Source organism: Elephantulus edwardii, unplaced genomic scaffold (genome assembly GCF_000299155.1).
Source record: "Elephantulus edwardii isolate Elephantulus edwardi_28Jun2011 unplaced genomic scaffold, EleEdw1.0 scaffold00314, whole genome shotgun sequence".
NCBI lineage: Eukaryota > Metazoa > Chordata > Mammalia > Macroscelidea > Macroscelididae > Elephantulus > Elephantulus edwardii.
In genome coordinates this window covers 292,869-310,920 of record NW_006400064.1, presented here as the reverse complement: position 1 = coordinate 310,920, position 18,052 = coordinate 292,869, and the positions used below count along the sequence as shown (strand labels likewise).

The following is an 18,052-nucleotide window of genomic DNA, read 5'->3' as shown; positions in this document are numbered from 1 at the left end:
AAAAAAAAAAAAGAAAAAAAACAAAAAAACAAGCCAGGGTCTGATTGTGGAACAGACCATCAATTACTCAGATATATGCAAATTCAAGTTGAAGTAGAAGATGGAAATTAGCTCATGAGAATGAAAATACAACCTTGCATCTATCCCATCTGAACTTAAAAATCAACTCAATAAATTTGATACATAGAACACTAGTGACTGAGAACACATGTGTCATTGTACAGCCTCAGGGACCTGGTGGAGGACTGCATGAGTAGGGGTGGTGGTTGTTAAGTCCAGAGGGGAGGATGAAGAGGGGAACATAGCAGATTCTTTAGTTTTCTGACCCTTGATGGTTTATTATAAATAAAAATTGTTTATTAAAAAATTATAATTTGTTTATTAAAAAAATATACTATGGTGGTTTATTACAAACAAAAATGCATCAATGTAGTCTTGGAACTGCAAATTCAGGCACCTTCCAGGTTCTAGTCCCATAGCTAGTCAGCTAAGCAAAACAACTAGAAACTAAAGAGAAGTGGTAAAATCTAGTGCTGGTGACACATTGCAGGAGGGGGCAGTTCTGAGTTAGCAAGTGGGCCTATGAAAAAGTATGTCCATGGCAGGTTTAAAACCAGCCACAGAGCAGCAGTCCAGCAGGAGAAACAAATTATACACACAAGTGCACAGTACTACTAGTTCTCTTGAGGCTGTTTCTACAGCAGCAGAACACTTAACCCAAAACAGTGCCAGTCCTAGGTTTAGAAGACTGTGCATCCTGGGCCTAGTTGCCTAATTGTTGCATATTTAACTCACACCTTGTAGGCTAGGTATTTTGTAATTCAGAATTTATTGCTCAGCTTTACAGAGCACCACCCAGAGAAAGAACTTGATAGATAGGATAGTGTGGTCCAGAGCTGGTGGATGGAGAAGAGTCTGTGAGAAGGTGACATAGGATTTTGCCAGGTGGACATTGTATGATGGAAAGGTGTTCCTGGCAGAAGCAGTACACATTGTGTATGCATCTAATGGTATTAAGTATATTACATGCAGTCAAGAAATAAGGCTGAGTGCTCCAGAGGAGACTCAGTGCCCTGGGGAGGGGACGAAGATTGCTGGAGCGGGAACTTGGTGAGCTGAGGAGGCGACTCTGACACTGAGGTAGAGGGACTCAGTGAACTGAGAGAGAAAACTAGGTGAGCAGGACCCAGTGATCTGGGGAAGGGACACAGTGAGATGGGGAGTACTTTGAGCCCTCTAGAGTGGACTCAGTGAGGTGGGGAAGGGACTCAGTGAGCTGAGAGGGCAGTCAGTGAGTTGGGAAGGGGACACTGAGGACTGGGGATGGACTCAGTGAACTGGGTATGAGACTTGAGAGCTGAGGGGAGTGAGGACTCAATGAGCTGAGAGGGTATTCAATGAGCTGAGGGGACTCATTGATCTGGGGGGTGACTCAGGGAACTGGGAAGGGACATAGACCTAAGAGGGAACTCTGAGCTGTGAAGGGGCTTAGTAATCTGGGGTGGGGACTCTCGTGGAGCTGAGGGGTACTGAGTGAGCTGGGTGGGACTCTGAGTTTTGGAAGAGACTGAGTGCTGTGCTGTTGGGAGAACTCAGTGAGCTAAGAGGGAAATAGAAGTGCTGGGGAGTGGATTCTGTGGGGATCCAATGAGATGGGAGGGGACTCTAGGCCAAGAGGAGCAGGCTCAGTGAGCTCAGAAGGGGACTTAATGAGTTGTTGGGGGGATTCTCATTGAGCTGGGAGGGGTCCTGAGTGAAATGGGGAGTGGACTGTGAGCTCTAAAAGTGGGGACTTGGCTGGGGATGGGACTCAGTGAGCTAGGGGAGACTGAGTGCTAGAGAGGGACTGACCTCTCTAGAGTGGACTCTGCATTGGGGAGGGGACTCTGAGCTGGAGGGGATGCAGGTAACTGGGGAGGGGACTCAGTGAGCTGAGGGGGGCAGTCAGTGAGCTGAAGGTGGACTCTGAGAGCTGGGAAGGGAAGTCTGAGTTAAAGTGAGCTGGGGAGGAGACTGAGCTGAGGGGGACTCATTGAGCTAGGGGGAGGACTCTGAACTTGAGAGGGGACTCAGTGAACTGTGATGGAATCTCTGAGAGATGGGGAGGGGATTCAGTGTGCTAAGGGGGATGCATTGAGCTAGAAGGGTGAACTAGGCAAGGGACTATGAGCTGGATGGGAGAGGTGACTCAGTGACCTAGGAGGGAACTCAGGAACTAGGAACAGAAGCAGACCAGACCAGGTATGAAAAGTGTATGTGTGACCTCAGCTTGGAAGTGGGAACTTGGGGCACAAAGCTTATCTATTAACCTTATTTCCTCATCGGTCCAGAGGACCTATGCTTTGTTCCAGGAAAAGCAGGCACACACCTGCTTCCCTGAGGCAGCAGGAGCCACAAAGGACAGTCTTATGCCCTGTGTGGGTTCTTGACCAGTTAGGGACACATGAACCTTCTGAGCTGCGCAATTATGTAGGAAGTTGGGTGTGCAGCAGCACCTCCCTGCAGGAGCCACTGCCCAAGTCTTCCCACTGCCTGGTGGTGCTTTGTGGTGGTGCTGTGCTCTGCACTCAGTTCTTCACTTAGTGCCACTTTGAGGTCTGAGACATTTGCAAACTCTGCTCAGGCCTGTCTCCTGGAGGATCAGTGTTGATGGCTCAAGCAACTACAAACTTGTGTGGAAACTCCTTGGTTGCCTCCCTGGCACTCTGCCTTCTTATTGTCCCTCCATCTGCCCTAGTCGGCTCCCACCCCAGGGCCTTTGTACTTGCTATTTTTTCATGCTCAGAAAACTTTTCCTTTCCTGAATCGCTTCACTTCATTCAGGCGCCACTTAGTTGTCATCTCCCCACAGAGCCCTGCCTGACCACCTGCTGCTGTACACCCTGTCTTACTTAGTCCTTCCATGGTGTTCATTACTATCCGTAACCATACTTACATTGTTGGTCTCTTTTGATGGAATGTAAGCTCCTTGAGGAAGCTTCTTGAGCGGTTCAGGTACTTCTCCAGCACCTGGTACAGGTCTGGTACACCATGTTTTTGTTGTTGTTGGGGGCCATTGAGTCACCTGCGACTCATAGAGACCTTATGTACAATAGCTCTGAAGCTTGCCCTATCCTGAGCCAGTCTCACTGACTCCGACACATCTACCCCCATTATCCCACTAACTGTATCATTTCATCTCATTGGGGGTCTTCCTCTCCTGTGCTGTCCCACCACCCTTCCGAGCATGATATCCTTCTGGCCACGTGCCCAAAGCAAGCATGTGGGACAGAGCTTCAAAATCATAGCCTCCACGAGAAACTTGGTTTCATCCCCTCCAAAACAGACTTATTTGTTTTCTTGGAAGTCCATAGTATGTCCAAGACTCTTCTCCAGCACCATTACTCAAAGGCATCGATTCTTCTTCTGTCATCCTTAGTCATTGTCCAGCTCTCTAATGCATAAGAAGTAATTGTTAAGACCATGGCCTGGATCAGGTGAACCTTAGTCTCTACACTGACTTTGTTGCTTCTCAGTACCCTTGAGAAGTCCCTGACAGCAGATTTTCCCAACGCAATTTGTCTTTTGATTTCCTGACTATTGGTGTCAGGAGTGTTGATTGTGGAGATCTCTTCTCCATCTATCATGGTGCTGCTAGTTGGCCCAGTTGGTGAGAATCTTTGTCTTCTTGATATTGAGCTTCAATCCATATTGAAGACTACAGTCCTTGACCTTTTGTAGCAAGCACTTCATTTCCTCCTCAGTTTCAGCAAGCAAGGTTTTGTCATCTGCATAACATAGGTTGTTGATGACTCTTCCTCCAATCCTGATGCCACATTCCTCATAAACCCCAGCCTCCTGAATGATCTGTTCTGCATATAGATTGGAAAGGTATGGAGACAGGATGCATCCCTGACACAATCCTTTCCTAATTTGAACCGTGCAGTGTTTCCTTGCTCTGTTCTGAGGACTGCTTCCTGGTCCAAGTACAGGTTTCACATAAGCACAATCAAGTGTTCTAGGATTCCCATCTCTTCAAGGCTAACCACAGTTTGTTATGATCCACACAAATCCACAGTCAAATGCCTTTGCATAGTCAATGAAACACCATAGATATTCCTCTGGTACTCTTCTTTCAGCCAAGATCCATCTGACATTGGTGATAATGTTTCTAGTGCCACAACCTCTTCTAAACCCAGCTTGTATATCTCGTAGTTCTCTGACAATGTACTGTTTCAGTCATTTTGGATAATCCTCAACAAGATTTTGCTTGCGTGTGATATTAGTGATATTATTTGATAATTTTCATACTCTCTCAGGTCACCTTATTTTTGGAATGGGAATAAAGATGGATCTCTTCCAGTCATTTGGCCAAGTAGCTGTCCTCCAGATTTCTTGGTACAACCTGGTGAACACATCAAGGGCAGCATCTGTTGAAATAGGTCAATTGGTATTCCATCAATTTCTGGGGCCTTTTTTGCCAAGTCCTTCAGAGCAGCCTGCACTTCCTCCTTCATCACCATTGCTCTTAAGCATATGTTATTTCATGAAATTCTTCAGTGTCAGTCAATTCTTTTTGGTGCAGTGAATCTGTATACTCCTTCTATCTTTTAATGCTTTCTGGATCATTCAGTATTCTACCCATAGCAACTCATGACTTGAATTTGTTCTTTAGATCCTTTAGCTTAAGAAATGCTGAGCAAAAAAGAAAAAATGCTGAGTGAGTTTGGCCCTTTTGATTTTCCAATTGCGGCTCTTTGCACATTTCATTATAATACTTTGCTTTATCTTCCCTAGCTGCCCTTTGAAATCTATCTGGAAATGTTATCAAACTTGGGCTTTGTGGATGAGACTTTGGGTAAGCAGAGTTTGTTTGCCATTCATTCACCAACTTCTGAAGTTTTCAGAGCTCTGTGATGGTCAGATGGTACTATGAGGTTTTTGCAGGATAGCTTCAGGCCTCAGAGAATAAATCAGCCCTGAAAAACCAGCACTAGATAAGTAGGAATTAAAGACTGCCCTATGTCTACTTTCAAAGGAAGGTGTGAAGGTAGAGCCAACGAAGAAGATGGAAGTGGAGCAAGTATTTCAAGTTTCATGTTATACCCTGATAGGATCAATGTAGGAAAGAGAAGAGGAAGAGGGCATAGGAGGGGCTTCCTAAGCTTGGGGAGAAGAGAAAGATGGTATAGTCTGATGGGTCCACTGATGTGTGTGTCTGTTGCTCCTATCCTTTGAAGTGAGAGCCCAATGTGTGGCCTGCACAGTGCTCAGCTGGCCTTGCAGGGAGCATCATTTGAGAGACATTTCCTTAGTGACCAGTACTGCAGCTGTGGGAAAGCAAAGATGTTTCCCAAGATTTGGCACTGTAGGTGCTACCCTGCCCCTCTCTCTTCCCTGGACCTTGCTAACCCTTCAAAACCAAAATCCTTATCAAGGCGTTGTGAGTTCTGACATGAAGATTGCATGCTATTCCTGCCTGCTCTTCCAGTTCTGGATCACTCTCTTTGCTTCACTGGGGAGGAGCAGCCTTTGTTGTTTTATGTACTTGCTGTTCTAGAACTCCTTGCCCTCAGACCAGCAGGTGGAAGCTCAGGGAGGGGAGTAACCCACCTAAGGCACACCACAAGTCAGGGAGGTAGGTGATCCAGCCCTGTGTGTGGGCCTACCAGCACCAGCAAGGGGCAAGGTTTCCACTCCATTTAGCCTGGCAAGAGTGAGATGGAAACCCAGGTTTGGAGAAGTGAGATGGAGGGGAGAAGGTAGGTCAGGCCCCAAGTTACTGGGGGTGGCAGGCCCTTCCACATGCCACCTAGTGTCTAGGTTGTCCCCATCCTATCTTCACTCACCTTGCTCCTCTGCCTGAGAGCTTGCTATCCTGGTGGCCAAGTCTCCATGACCAAAGAGAAGCAAGAAACCTGCCTGTGGACACACTGAGGTCTGATGAGGCCTGGTGCTGCCCCATCTATCTCAGGCTCCTCTTTCCCTACTCCCAAAGCATCTGCAGAGTGCAAGGAGAGAGTGGAGCTGCTAGAGAGGTCTGCTGTCCAGCTAGGAGCCCTGCTTCCAGGAAAGGTAGAAATCGCTCCTGATAAGGGAGGAAAAATTCAGGTCAGAAAGAATCCCAACCTCCTGGCCTACGCAGGGAGGCTGTATCTTGTAGGTGGTCAGGTTGCAGGTAGCCAGACTCTGCCCAGCTCTGGGAGTCAGGATGTCCAGGTTTCAATATTACATCAAAGTGTGATGTGGGCTAGGGGCTTCTTCTGGATCCCAGCCCATCAGACCTTCCTGGACCAGGACATGACTCCATGCTGGGGTTGCCCTAGAGGGAGAGGTAGTCACCCTGGTCTGGTTAAATGTTCGTGAGTACACACCTGGCACCACATCCTCTTCCTTACTTCTCCTATTTGATGTCAGGTTGTTCTATTTTCTAGGGAAGAAGAAAGAAAGAAAAAAAGCCTGAGATTTTGAGCGATTTAAGATTGCTTACAAGGTCAGGGAGCCAGTGCTTTCCCCGTCCAAATCCCTCTTCCCCACGTCCACCCTACTCCAGTTCTCCAAGTGAACTGAGGGGACAGAAGCTGAGGGAAGCCGTGACCACCAGTAACCAACCCTACAGCCACCAGCATCCAGGAAGTTAAAGGCCAGCGCCCGCGAGTAACCCCAGCCCCACCCAGCGCAGGGTGGGGGCGGGTGACACCGAACTGCTTCATTGGGGCGGGGCTGGGGGGCATGGCGAGGCGCTGATTGGCTGTGCACGCTCACCCCACGGCAGCTGGCACTCCATGTGCGCAGGCGTGCTGTTCAAGGGGTGGCCCAGCCGGGTCCTCGGCTTTAAAAGCTCGGGGCAGGCTGACAAGTGGGGTCGGCGCTGAGAGGGGCTGGCCGCTGGCTCCCTTGGGCAGATCTGTGGCCAGGTTCAAGGCACCATGGACTGTACATTTGAAGGTATTTGAGGACCCCCCCCCCCCATTAATTACAACCTCCCAACTTCTTTGTAGGACCTCTGTCGGGACCCCTGGAGGTGCCTGCATGTCTCTGGCTCCCTGGGAGGCTTGTGCCAATGAGGCTTTGAGTCTCAGTGAGGTTTGAAAGGGAAATGGCTCTGACTCCACACTGTATGTGTGCCCTTTTGGAGAACAGGATCCTAGTCAGTTTTTCTTTCAGGCTGATGGGTCTGGCTTGGGTGGATGGAGTGTAGGTCTTGCAGTTAAAGGCACTTGTGACCTGTATAATTTTAGGTCATAATTTTATAATTTTAGGTCATAAAGGGTTTTTATATTCCTGCTGAGACACCAGCCAGAGGGAGGGAATCAGCAATTCTGAGCAGCTGCCCTGGAGACAGACAACGTCCCAGAGAATCCAGGCTGAGGAGGCTGGGCCTAGTGAGGAGCATTGGAGGTGGGCAATGCTGGAAGCCCAGGCAAGGGATCCCAGGGGTTGGGAGGGCTCCAGGCCTGTGCTGCTGAGCCCTTTGACCCAGTGGGTAGGTATCCTGAGTGGGTTAGCAGACTGGGTAAGCCTGCCAAGCTTCTGGCTGCCAGCTGGGAGAGAGGGCTAGGGCTGTACTGGGGGAGAGAGGGACAAGTCCTGGGCTGTTCCAGGAGAAGGGAAAGGGTAGCTTGACCAGATTACCTTTGATGAAGGGGAGACTGCAGCCCACATAAGCAGACATGCTCTCTCTACAGGGCCTGGGTTTTGGGTGGAACACAAAGCTAATCAGCAGCTGGTTGTGCCTGGGCCTTGCTGTATTCTGCTGAAGAATGGGTTGGTAAAGGCAGCTTTACTCCTGGCTTCCAGGGAAGTAGGAAGGACGGTGTGAGGATAAAAGACCTGGCCTTTTGTATACTGGGCTGAATCCCCTGTGGGTCCTAGTTCCTCTCATCGGCCTCTGAGTTAGGTGGGATCTTGCATCTCTAGAAGTCACTTTCTTTGACTCAGTTTTCTCATCATAGCGCTGTTCCCATGATCACATTCTTTTTTTAAATTTTATTTTATTATTATTTTGTGTGTGTGTGTGTACCACCAAATCAGATCTGACTGATATAGGAGGAGATTGTTCCTCCTTTTCCAGCAGAGCATCTGGTAGATTCAAACCACACTCCTGTGGGATTGCAGAGCAGCTTCTTGCTGCTAGGCCACCAGAGCTCGCCCCATGATCACTTTTTTACAGCCTTTTGCTAGGAGGGTGACAGCCCAGTCTGGGTCCCCATTTCTAGATCACATACTGTGAAATGGACTGAGGCTTCACCCTTCCAGTGTGTTCTTGCCTTTGTCCTAGCCCCAGAGGAGGGCTCCTTGGGGAACACTCTGCTGCCATTCCTCTCTGGGTGCTTTGTGCTGCCCTGGAAGGAATGGGATTGGGCTTGGTGGTAGAGGACCCCATGTTCTCTCAGGGCCTTGAGCCTACCTACCTTTTACTAGGCTTCTCTTTTTCCCATAGACAAAGGAGGCTTCCCCACATCTCAGCAGTTTACCCAAGTTGCTTTCTCAAAATCTAAGTGCAGAGGACCCTGCTGAAAGACCTTAAAGGAAGGTATTAGCAGTGGTCATTAGGAAGCTGTGAGCCGCTCATCTGTCTGAAAATCTATTTTGTTTACATCTCTCCTTGTTGGCTGAGGGTAGACGTCATAGTCCCTGTGAGTGGCCCTTGCCTGTACCACTCTACTCAGCAAGGATTAGAGCTGTGAGACATGACCCTTAAGCCTCAAGTGGAGCCAGGCAAGGCAATGCCTGGGCCTCTGGACCCTTTGTTCTGGGCTAGGTGACTGTAGTCCTCCATAGAGCTGGTCAGAGGGTGGGAGGTCAGGAGATCTTGGCTGGAAGGACTTGACACTCCTGGCAAAGCCACTGTTCAGAACCTCTGTGGCTATGTGTGGTGGTTTTCCAGAGTATATGAAGGAGCAAAAATGCATCACTATCCACATCAAGATACACTTCTTCGTATCCCCAGGAGGTTCCTCGGTTCTGAATAGGAAAAGTTCCCTTCCTGTTCACAGTGAAGAAGGGGATTGTGCTAGCTGAATGCATGTGTGTGTGCTGGGGGTGTTAGTATATGTCCAGATAAGTCTAGGAATGTAAAGGTCCAGGCAGTGCCCCAGTCAGTACTGGGGTAACCTACCCCAGCTACATGACCTCCAGGGGCCCTGGTGTCAGCTTCCTAGACTTGTGATGCTTGCTCTTATGATGCAACTACTAGGTTTTGCTCAGATGCCAAAAAGCATTGTGCTCTGGGGGCATGGTGGTCTTGTACTGTGTGTCCATGTGTGTGGGCTGTGTGTAGGGCAAGCACACAGGTTCATGTGTGCAAGTGTGTGATGTTTGTCCAGGACTAGCCTTTTTCTTGCTGCTTTACATGCTTTCCTTCTTCTACAGACATGCTCCAGCTCATCAACAACCAGGACAGTGACTTTCCAGGACTGTTCGACAGCCCCTATGCTGGGGGCAGGGCAAGGGCCTCAGAGCTGGCCAGTCCTGATGCCAGCTCCCTCACCGACTTGTCCCCACCTCCTACCATGCTGAGCTCCCCACTTGAAGGCCTTCTGGGGGGCTCCAAGTCAGCAACACCCTTGTCCCTATCCCCTCCCCAGACTATACTCACCCCATTGAAGATGTACCCATCTGAGCCTGCTTTCTCTCCTGGACCCGATATCAAGGAGGAGCCTGTACCACTGAGCATCCTGCAGCCCTCCACCACAGAGTCCCATCTGGGGGCTCTGCTAGCCCAGAGCTTACCAGGCCCACCCCCATCCCCTCTGTTATGCAGCTCAGCCCCTGTGCCAGGCTACTGTAGTCCAGCTACAGGCTTCTCAACAGGTAAGGGGGAGGGGAAAAGGTGGGGGTGGTCAGCCAGGGGTCTAGAACAGGGTTGGTAGACTTTAGGATTTGGGTTTTCCTCCGGTGCTTGGCAGGCTTTTGTGTGTGTGGCATTGGATTACACTTGATAATTAGTTGCACATCAGCTCTTACTCTGCCTGCCTGTCCTTCAAAATGCAGGCTCCTGGCTGAGTCTCTGTGCACCACAGCCCCAGGCGAGGGGAAACCGAGGTCCCAAGGAGAAGCACCTGGTGATAGTGACCTGAAGATATAGTGAACTCAGATGCCTGAGCTCTGCCCTTGTCTCTACAGGCATCACCCCAGCGAGTGCCCAGCAGCTGCTCCCTGGCCGGCCGCAGGGATCTCTACCAGGGGCTTTACCTAGCTCCTTGCACACCCAGGTTCAGGGTGCAGCTCCCCAGCAGATGCTGGCAGCCACAACCACCTCGTCAGTGACACCTGGAATGACTGCTGTAGCCTCGCAGATCCAGCAAGTCCCAGTGAGTGATCTAATTTGAAGTCTGGGATGAGAGGCCACCCATGGCCCAGACATAAGGCTCTGCTCTCTGCTTTCACACCCAGGTCTTGCTTCAGCCCCACTTCATCAAGGCTGATTCATTGCTTCTAACAGCCATGAAGACAGATGTGGGAGCCACTGTGAAAACAGCAGGGATTGCTTCGCTGACTCCTGGGGCCACTGTTCAGCCAGGGCCCCTGCAGGTTGGTGACATGAAGGGGGCACGGGGGTTGGGGCCTGTACACGTGCTCCCCACTAACTTCTACTGATGTCTGCAGACCCTGGTGAGTAGTGGGACCATCTTGGCCACAGTGCCACTAGTGGTGGACACAGACAAGCTGCCCATCAATCGGCTGGCAGCCAGTGGCAAAGCCCCTGGGGTGACCCAGAGCCGTGGTGAGAAGCGCACAGCCCACAATGCCATCGAGAAGCGCTATCGCTCCTCCATCAACGATAAGATCACGGAGCTCAAGGACTTGGTTGTGGGCACCGAGGCAAAGGTGTGGCCTGGGCTTGGGAGACATGACCTGGGAGGCCAGAATAGGTGGGATGTCACACCTGGATAACGAATTGGTAGAGACCACATCTAGAAACAAATGGGGTAATTTGGCAGAGGGTCTCCTTTGTGCCAGGGGCTGTCCTATGCCCAGGGAAAGAACAATGAGTAAGACAGACACAAATCCTACTATTGGACCTCTGTGTTCCCATGAGGTGACATGGATTGTGGACGGGATTATAGAACAAGTGTGAGAGGACACCAAAGAGGGTGAATGCTGTGGAGCACAGTGTGTCCATGATTGTGACAGGTACATGCAGGGAAGGAGGTCTGAGAGTTGACAGGTCTGAATTGTAGTAGGGTAGTGGTCAGGAGAGACCCGGAGGAGGTGAGGGAGTGGAATGAAGATGTTAGTAGTAACAGAACATAGCCAAGCCCTTTTGTATCTGTGTTACATGAGGGAGGGATGAGTGGAGAGGCTGTCCAAGTAGAAAGAACAGAAGAGCCCCTGAGGCAACAAGGCTGTGAAGCGATTTCACCCACTGAGGTTTCTCTCCCACCCCTGCAGCTGAATAAGTCAGCTGTCCTGCGCAAGGCCATTGACTACATTCGCTTCCTACAACACAGCAATCAAAAACTCAAGCAGGAGAACCTGAGTCTGCAGACTGTTGCCCTCAGGAGCAGTAAGTCCCGCCCCTCCCTAGTTTCAGCTCTGCAACCTCCTGCACTCATCATGGCTCTAGCACTGGCCCCTCCATTGTCACTAATAATGGAACTCTGATGGCATAGTCCACAGAACTCCCTTGCAGTAATAGGTTCTACGTAACGTAGGCTGCTAACCAGCAAGTTATTTAGCTAGATCTACTAGCTGCTCAACACAGGAAAGTGGAGGAGTCTGCTTCTATTAATGGCCTTGGGAACCCAATGAGTCCCTGGGGGTCAGAACTGAGTCCATAGGCAGTGGTTTACAGGGCCTCAGAAGTAAGACTCTCTTCCAGCCCCTACCACTTAGGCCCCTGAATTGATCTGGGTGGGTGGCTGGGGTGAAAACGTCAGGCCTTCAGCCACAGCCAAGATCTTTGCTGGACTGCAGGGTCTCTGAAGGACCTGATATCTGCCTGTGGGGGTCCTACAGCCATGTCCATGGAGGGCATGAAGCCGGATGTGGTGGCCACACCGACCCCACCGCCCTCTGATGTGGGCTCGCCTTCCCAGAGCAGCCCCCTGTCCCTGGGAAGCAGGGGCAGTGGCGGCGGCAGCAGTGACTCGGAGCCTGACAGCCTGTTCCTGGAGAACAGTGAGGTTGGCCCCATGGCTGTATCATCCCCTCCCCATTTCCAGTGATCTCTGAGTCCCAGAGATGGGCCATGATGGAAACTGACAAAATCTCTTTCTACCCTCTACCTTATAGACAGAACTCAGACTTGGAACCAGTGAGGCAGGGTCCTGATACTCCTCCCCAGCCCCAAACTTGTAAGGGTCTCATTCTGTTCTCACTTCCTTGCCCACCTCACCTCCTAGGGGAAGCCTGTACCGCTGACACACTGTAGCCGGGGCCTGCTGGACCGATCTCGCTTGGCCTTGTGTGCTCTCATCTTTCTCTGTCTGTCCTGCAACCCCTTGACCTCCCTGCTGGGCGGACGAAGTTTCTCCAGCCCTCCAGACTCCACCAGTGTCTACCATGGAACTGGACGCAGCATGCTGGGCACCGAGGGCAGAGGTAGGGACAAGCCAGCTGGCTATTATTGGTAGTAGTAGACAGGGGCACTCTTGGGGGATAGACCCTAGGCCTGCGGGCTTGGGGTTCTGTGTTCACTAAGATTCAAGCCAAAGCTCTGACCTCTGCCCTAGATGTCCCTGGCTGGGCCCATTGGCTGCTGCCCCCACTTGTCTGGCTGGTTAATGGGCTGCTGGCACTGGGTTCTTTAGCCCTTCTTTTTGCCTATGGAGAGCCAGTCACACGGCCTCACTCAGGTCCTGCTGTGCACTTCTGGAGGCATCGCAGGCAGGCTGATATGGACCTGGCCCGGGTGAGGAATGGAGGCAGGGAGGGGAGGGCCGGCTTGGGTGAGAAAGGGGAAGAAAGGGGAAGACTGGCCCATGAACAGAGGCAGGGAAGGGAGGGCTGGAACTGGACAGTCAGGGAGGTGAGTGAGTGCTGGCCTGGATGAGGTATGGATCCAGGGAGGAGAGGGCTGGCCCTGGACGGATCCATAGAGGGAAGGGCTGGCCCTGGACAGAGGCAGAGAGGGGAGGGCTGGCCCTAGAAGGATCCATGGAGTGGAGAGTGGGTCCTGGAGGGAAGCAGGGAGGTGAGGCCTGGCCTGTGGATGGAGACAGCACTAGGCTCCCAGCTCTGGGATGTGGCGCTGCACTCCTTATGCTCTGCCCTTGTGCATACCAGATGTCTACCTGGCTATCCCCACTCTTATCAATCCCTCAAACTCTCCAGCTCCTAGGACCCCAAGTACTACTGACTGACTTGGGGCAAGCCCAGCATGCCCAGGACCTTAATGGGAAGTCAGAGACTAAGGGACCTACAGAGACAGTGGAACTGTGTCCTTGGTGCTGTGTCTATCCTCTCTCACCCAGCAAACTCACATCCCCAGGGGGACTTTACTCAGGCTGCCCAGCAGCTTTGGCTAGCCCTTTGGGCGCTGGGCCGGCCCCTCCCCACCTGCTCCCTGGACCTGGCATGCAGCCTGCTCTGGAACCTCCTCCGTCACCTGCTACAACATCTCTGGGTGGGCCGCTGGCTGGCCAGTCAGGCAGGGGGTCTGCAGAAGGATGAGTCCTTGCATGCAGATGCACGTGCTAGTGCACGTGATGCTGCTCTGGCCTACCATCAACTCCACCAGCTGCACACCATGGGTATGGCCGGGCACATGGTGGATATGGCTGGGCACATGGTGTGTATGGCTGGGAACGCTATGGGTAAGGGTGGCACATGGTGGGTATGGCTGGGCACTTGGTGGTTAAGGGTGCTCACTCTGTGGGTAAGGCTGGGCATATGGTTGGTAAGGCTGGGTACGTGTTGGTTATAGCCAGGCATATGGTGGGTATGGCTAGGCATGTGTCTGGGCACACAGTAGGTAATGGCCAGACACATGGTAAGGCTGGGCACATGGTGGGTATGGCCAAGCACATCGTAGGTATGGCTAGACATATGTCTGGGCACACTGTGTATAAGGGTGGGCACATAGGTAAGGCTGGGCATACGGTGGGTAAGTTGGGGACACATGGTAAGGTCTGGCACATGGTGGTTGTGGCCTGGCACATCATGGGTATGGCTGGGCACATGGTGGGTATGGCTAGGCATATGGCTGAGCTCACATGATGGGTAGGGGCAGACACACAGTGGGTATGACCAGGCACACAGTAGGTAAGGTTGGGCACACAGTGGGTATGGGGTATGGCTGGGCTCACGGTGGGTATGGGTGAGGACATGGTGAGTACGGCTAGGCACATGGTAGGTGTGGATGGACACATGGCTGGGCACATGGTGGGTAAGGGTGGGCACACCCTTACAGTGGGTATGGCTAGGCATATGGCCAGGTACAAAGTGGGTATAGCTGGGCACACAGTGGGTATGGCTGACCCCCACCCCCTTCCCCAATCCAGCTGAAGCCCCTTGTCTATTCCCAGGGAAGTGCACGGGTGGACACTTTGCTGCTATTAACCTGGCATTGTGTGCCCTGAACCTGGCTGAATGTGCAGGGGACACTATGTCTGTGGCAACGTTGGCTGAAATCTATGTAGCGGCCGCCTTGAGAGTCAAGACCAGTCTCCCTAGGATCTTGCATGTCCTGACTGTGAGTGGGTAAGGGATGGTGGGTGGAGGCTCAGGGGCCACACAGGTGCCCAGGACAAGGGGATTGTTTTTAGGGGTAGGGTCTGTTTGAGCCCCTGGCTGTGACATTTCATTGTGACAGTTCAGCTCCCCTCCCAAACAGCGCTTCTTCCTGAGAAATGCCCAGCAAGCCTGCTTGGCACAGGGTAGTTCCATGCCTCTGGCCATGAAGTGGCTCTGCCACCCTGTGGGCCACCGTTATTTTGTGGACGGGGACTGGGTCGTGCACAGTACTCCAAGGGAGAGTCTGTACAGCTCGGCTGGAAACCCAGGTACTCTGTCATCCTTGTCCTTGTTTCTGATTATTGTCTCATCTCCCACCTGTCCGTTATCATTGCTTGTTCCCCATCCCTGTCCTCCTCCCTGCAACTAATCCCTTGGCCTTCACCTGTCTGTCATCTCTGCCCCTTGTTCCCTATTATTGTCTCTCATCTCCCACCTTTCATCTTCATCCCTTGTTCCCCATCCCTGTCCTTGTTTCTTTTTGTCCCTAATCTCTTCTGCCCTGACTGTTCCTCAACCTTGCCGCCTATTGTCTTTCTACTCCATTGCTTGTCACCAGCATCTCAACATCCCTGCCGGTTGCTTCTGTTCTCACTCTATCTGCTATAGTTATTGGGGTGGAGAGTGCTTAAAAAGGGCATTCAGTTGGGGCACTGCAGAGACACACCCTGAGAGGAGGGCATTTGTTTGGAAAGTAGTCCCAGAAAGCACTGAGTGGAAAAAGGATGGCAGAGAGGAAGTCAGTAGAGCAGATGATGGGAGGACTGCGGTGGTGAGGCCACGCAAAAGAGGTGAGCTGGTGACACTCCTGTATGTCACTCACCATGCTCTGTAACACTTTCGGTTGTAGGTCAAACCTATATGCCCAGGAGAAAGCTTGGGTGTATTGAAGTAAATTAATTTCATGTCCTCATTGCTGTTGAGTCAGAACCCACTCCTAGCTGAGCCTCCAGCATTTGTTCAGAGCCTGTAAATAGCAGGGAGGAGACTACCCATTTCTCTCCTTCAGAGCTGCTGGGGGATTTGAACCACCTTTGGGTTAGCACCAGAGCACCTTGTTGAAGTCCAAGTGCACCCACATCTGCCCTGTGCTGTCTCCTTCCCACAGTGGACCCCCTGGCCCAGGTGGCTCAGCTGTTCCGTGAGCATCTCCTGGAGCGAGCTCTCCACTGTGTGGCTCACCCAAGTCCTGTCTCTGGATCAGCAGATGGGGGCCGGTGAGTGCAAGCCAGGGGTCTGTGGCCTGAGGCTGGCCACTGATTCTTCACTGTGGTCCTCAGCTGTGACCTCCAGTCCTCTCAGTTTCCCTATCAGCAGTCACAACAGCTGGTGGATGTGGGGAGCCCTTCCCTCACAGCCAGCCCTCTTATGCCACAGGGAATTCTCGGACGCCCTTGGGTACCTGCAGCTGCTCCACAGCTGTTGCGATGCCAGTGGGACTCCTGCCTGCAGCTTTTCCATGAGCCACAGGGAGACTGCTGGCCCTGGTGAGCCCGCAGCCTTGCCCAGCACTTCCAGCTTGGCTTTGGCCTGAGGGTTCGGATTCTACTAGGGTGGGGAGAGGTTATGGCCAGAGTGGGGCCTCCTTCTCGACTCTCTTGTGTAGGCACTGACCCAGTGGCGAAGTGGTGGGCGTCACTAGCAGCTGTCGCAATCCACTGGCTGAGGCGTGACGAGGAGGCAGCCGAGCAGTTGAGCCCACTGGTGGAGCACCTGCCCCATGCTCTGCAGGCATCTGAGTGAGTGCTAAAACCTGCTCCCTGCCCATCATCAGCTCCATGTGGTACGGCCACCCCCTTTTATCCCTCAGAAGTAAGGGGCTTCCTGAGGGCCTGGGGCCCAGCCTGACCGTCACTCTTCTGGCCCATAGGAGAGCTCTGCCCAGGGCTGCCTTACACACTTTCCAGGCTGCTCGGGCCTTGTTGGGTTGCAGTAAGGCAGAGTCTATGCCAGCTAGCCTGGCATTCTGTGAGAAGGCCAGTGGGCACTTGCGGGACAGCCTGGCCACCATGCCAACTGGCAGCTCCACTGACAAGGTGAGGGCTGGGGCTGGGTACTTGACAGGTCCTCTGGTCAAGAGGCAAAGGATCTTGTTGACTTTGCTTGGTTCAGGGGAAGGTTGATTGGTCTCAGCAACCCAACCCCAGGCAAAGGTGGCAGTTCTTGGGGTAGGGATGTGGAGATGTAGAAAGCCTTGGGCATGTCCCTCCCCTGACAAGCTTGTCTGAGATGAGTTCTCTTCACTGCCCTGGCTCCATCAGGCTGTGCAGCTGCTCCTGTGTGACCTGCTCCTTGTGGCACGCACGTGCCTGTGGCAGCAGCAGCAGCCACCGGCACAGGCTTCCCCAGGGGTAGGCAGTGGGGCCCACACTTCTGCCATAGAGCTCCATGGTTTCCAGCTGGACCTGAGCAGCTTTCGGAGGCTGGCACAGAGCTTCCGGCCTGCTATGCAGAGGGTAAATGCTGGGATTCTTGCTTGGTATTGGGATGGGAGGGATGATAGCATCCAGGGCTGACTCTTTTTGGCACCTCCGAGTCCAGGTGTTCCTGCATGAGGCCACAGCCAGGCTGATGGTGGGAGCCAGTCCTACGAGAACCCACCAGCTGCTGGGCCGCAGTCTGAGGCGGCGAACTGGCCTGGCTGGCAGAGGTAAGCAAGAGTATACTGTGAAGTATTGTAGGGAGCCCTGTTTTGGAGGAAGTGTAACCAGGGTGCTCTTTAGAAGCAAGGGCATGTTGTCAAGAGAGGCCAGTTCTTAGAAAAAGACAGTATATGCCAGCAAAGATGAAGGGTCAGAGAAAGAGGATTGACACAGTGACTAACACTGGGCTTGACCATGGATGGGGCCAGATAGAGCAATGTTCAGATATGCTGCTCTAGGGTCACTGTGAGTTGTGAAGCCTTCCTACTGGAGGGAAGAGATGGGAAGGACTTACTTAATATTGTTTACTTGTGGAACATGTACATATTCATGTCCAAGGGGACCTGCTTTGCGGCCAGAGGTGGGCCAGGTGAAGGACTTAGCGGCCCCATGAGGTCTGGGAGGACTACATCAGGGGAAGGATTGTGGTCTTTGGGGGTCATGCCACCCCTTGCCCTGTGCACCACCTCGTCCACGACCCTCTGCTCAGTCCCAGCACCAGTGTGTCCTCTGCACAGGCATCATGGCAGAGCTGGAACCTCGGCCCATGAGGCGGGAACATGCCCAGGCTCTGCTGCTGGCTTCCTGCTACCTGCCCCCTGGCTTCCTGTCGGCACCTGGGCAACATGTGGGAATGTTGGCTGAGGCAGCACGCACACTGGAGAAGCTTGGGGACCGCCGGCTGCTGCATGACTGTCAGCAGATGCTCTTGAGTCTGGGTGGTGGGACCACCATCACTTCTGGCTAGA

At 52.4% G+C, this 18,052-nt stretch overlaps 1 protein-coding gene across 1 annotated transcript in view; it reads left to right on the top strand.

Annotated features, from left to right (window-relative positions):
• The window catches only part of SREBF1 (sterol regulatory element binding transcription factor 1), a 26,223-nt gene extending 8,172 nt beyond the window's left edge, over nt 1-18,051 (top strand). Inside the window, exons 2-19 of the mRNA XM_006901202.1 lie at nt 9,355-9,795; nt 10,108-10,295; nt 10,378-10,515; nt 10,591-10,812; nt 11,377-11,491; nt 11,902-12,110; nt 12,330-12,528; nt 12,660-12,838; nt 13,418-13,679; nt 14,454-14,620; nt 14,762-14,930; nt 15,770-15,878; nt 16,039-16,148; nt 16,268-16,400; nt 16,532-16,697; nt 16,923-17,117; nt 17,203-17,311; nt 17,822-18,051. Coding sequence (XP_006901264.1) covers nt 9,355-9,795; nt 10,108-10,295; nt 10,378-10,515; nt 10,591-10,812; nt 11,377-11,491; nt 11,902-12,110; nt 12,330-12,528; nt 12,660-12,838; nt 13,418-13,679; nt 14,454-14,620; nt 14,762-14,930; nt 15,770-15,878; nt 16,039-16,148; nt 16,268-16,400; nt 16,532-16,697; nt 16,923-17,117; nt 17,203-17,311; nt 17,822-18,051 — 3,341 coding nt within the window. The remainder of the gene's footprint in view (nt 1-9,354; nt 9,796-10,107; nt 10,296-10,377; nt 10,516-10,590; nt 10,813-11,376; nt 11,492-11,901; nt 12,111-12,329; nt 12,529-12,659; nt 12,839-13,417; nt 13,680-14,453; nt 14,621-14,761; nt 14,931-15,769; nt 15,879-16,038; nt 16,149-16,267; nt 16,401-16,531; nt 16,698-16,922; nt 17,118-17,202; nt 17,312-17,821) is intronic.
• Nucleotide 18,052: the final 1 nt, after the last annotated feature.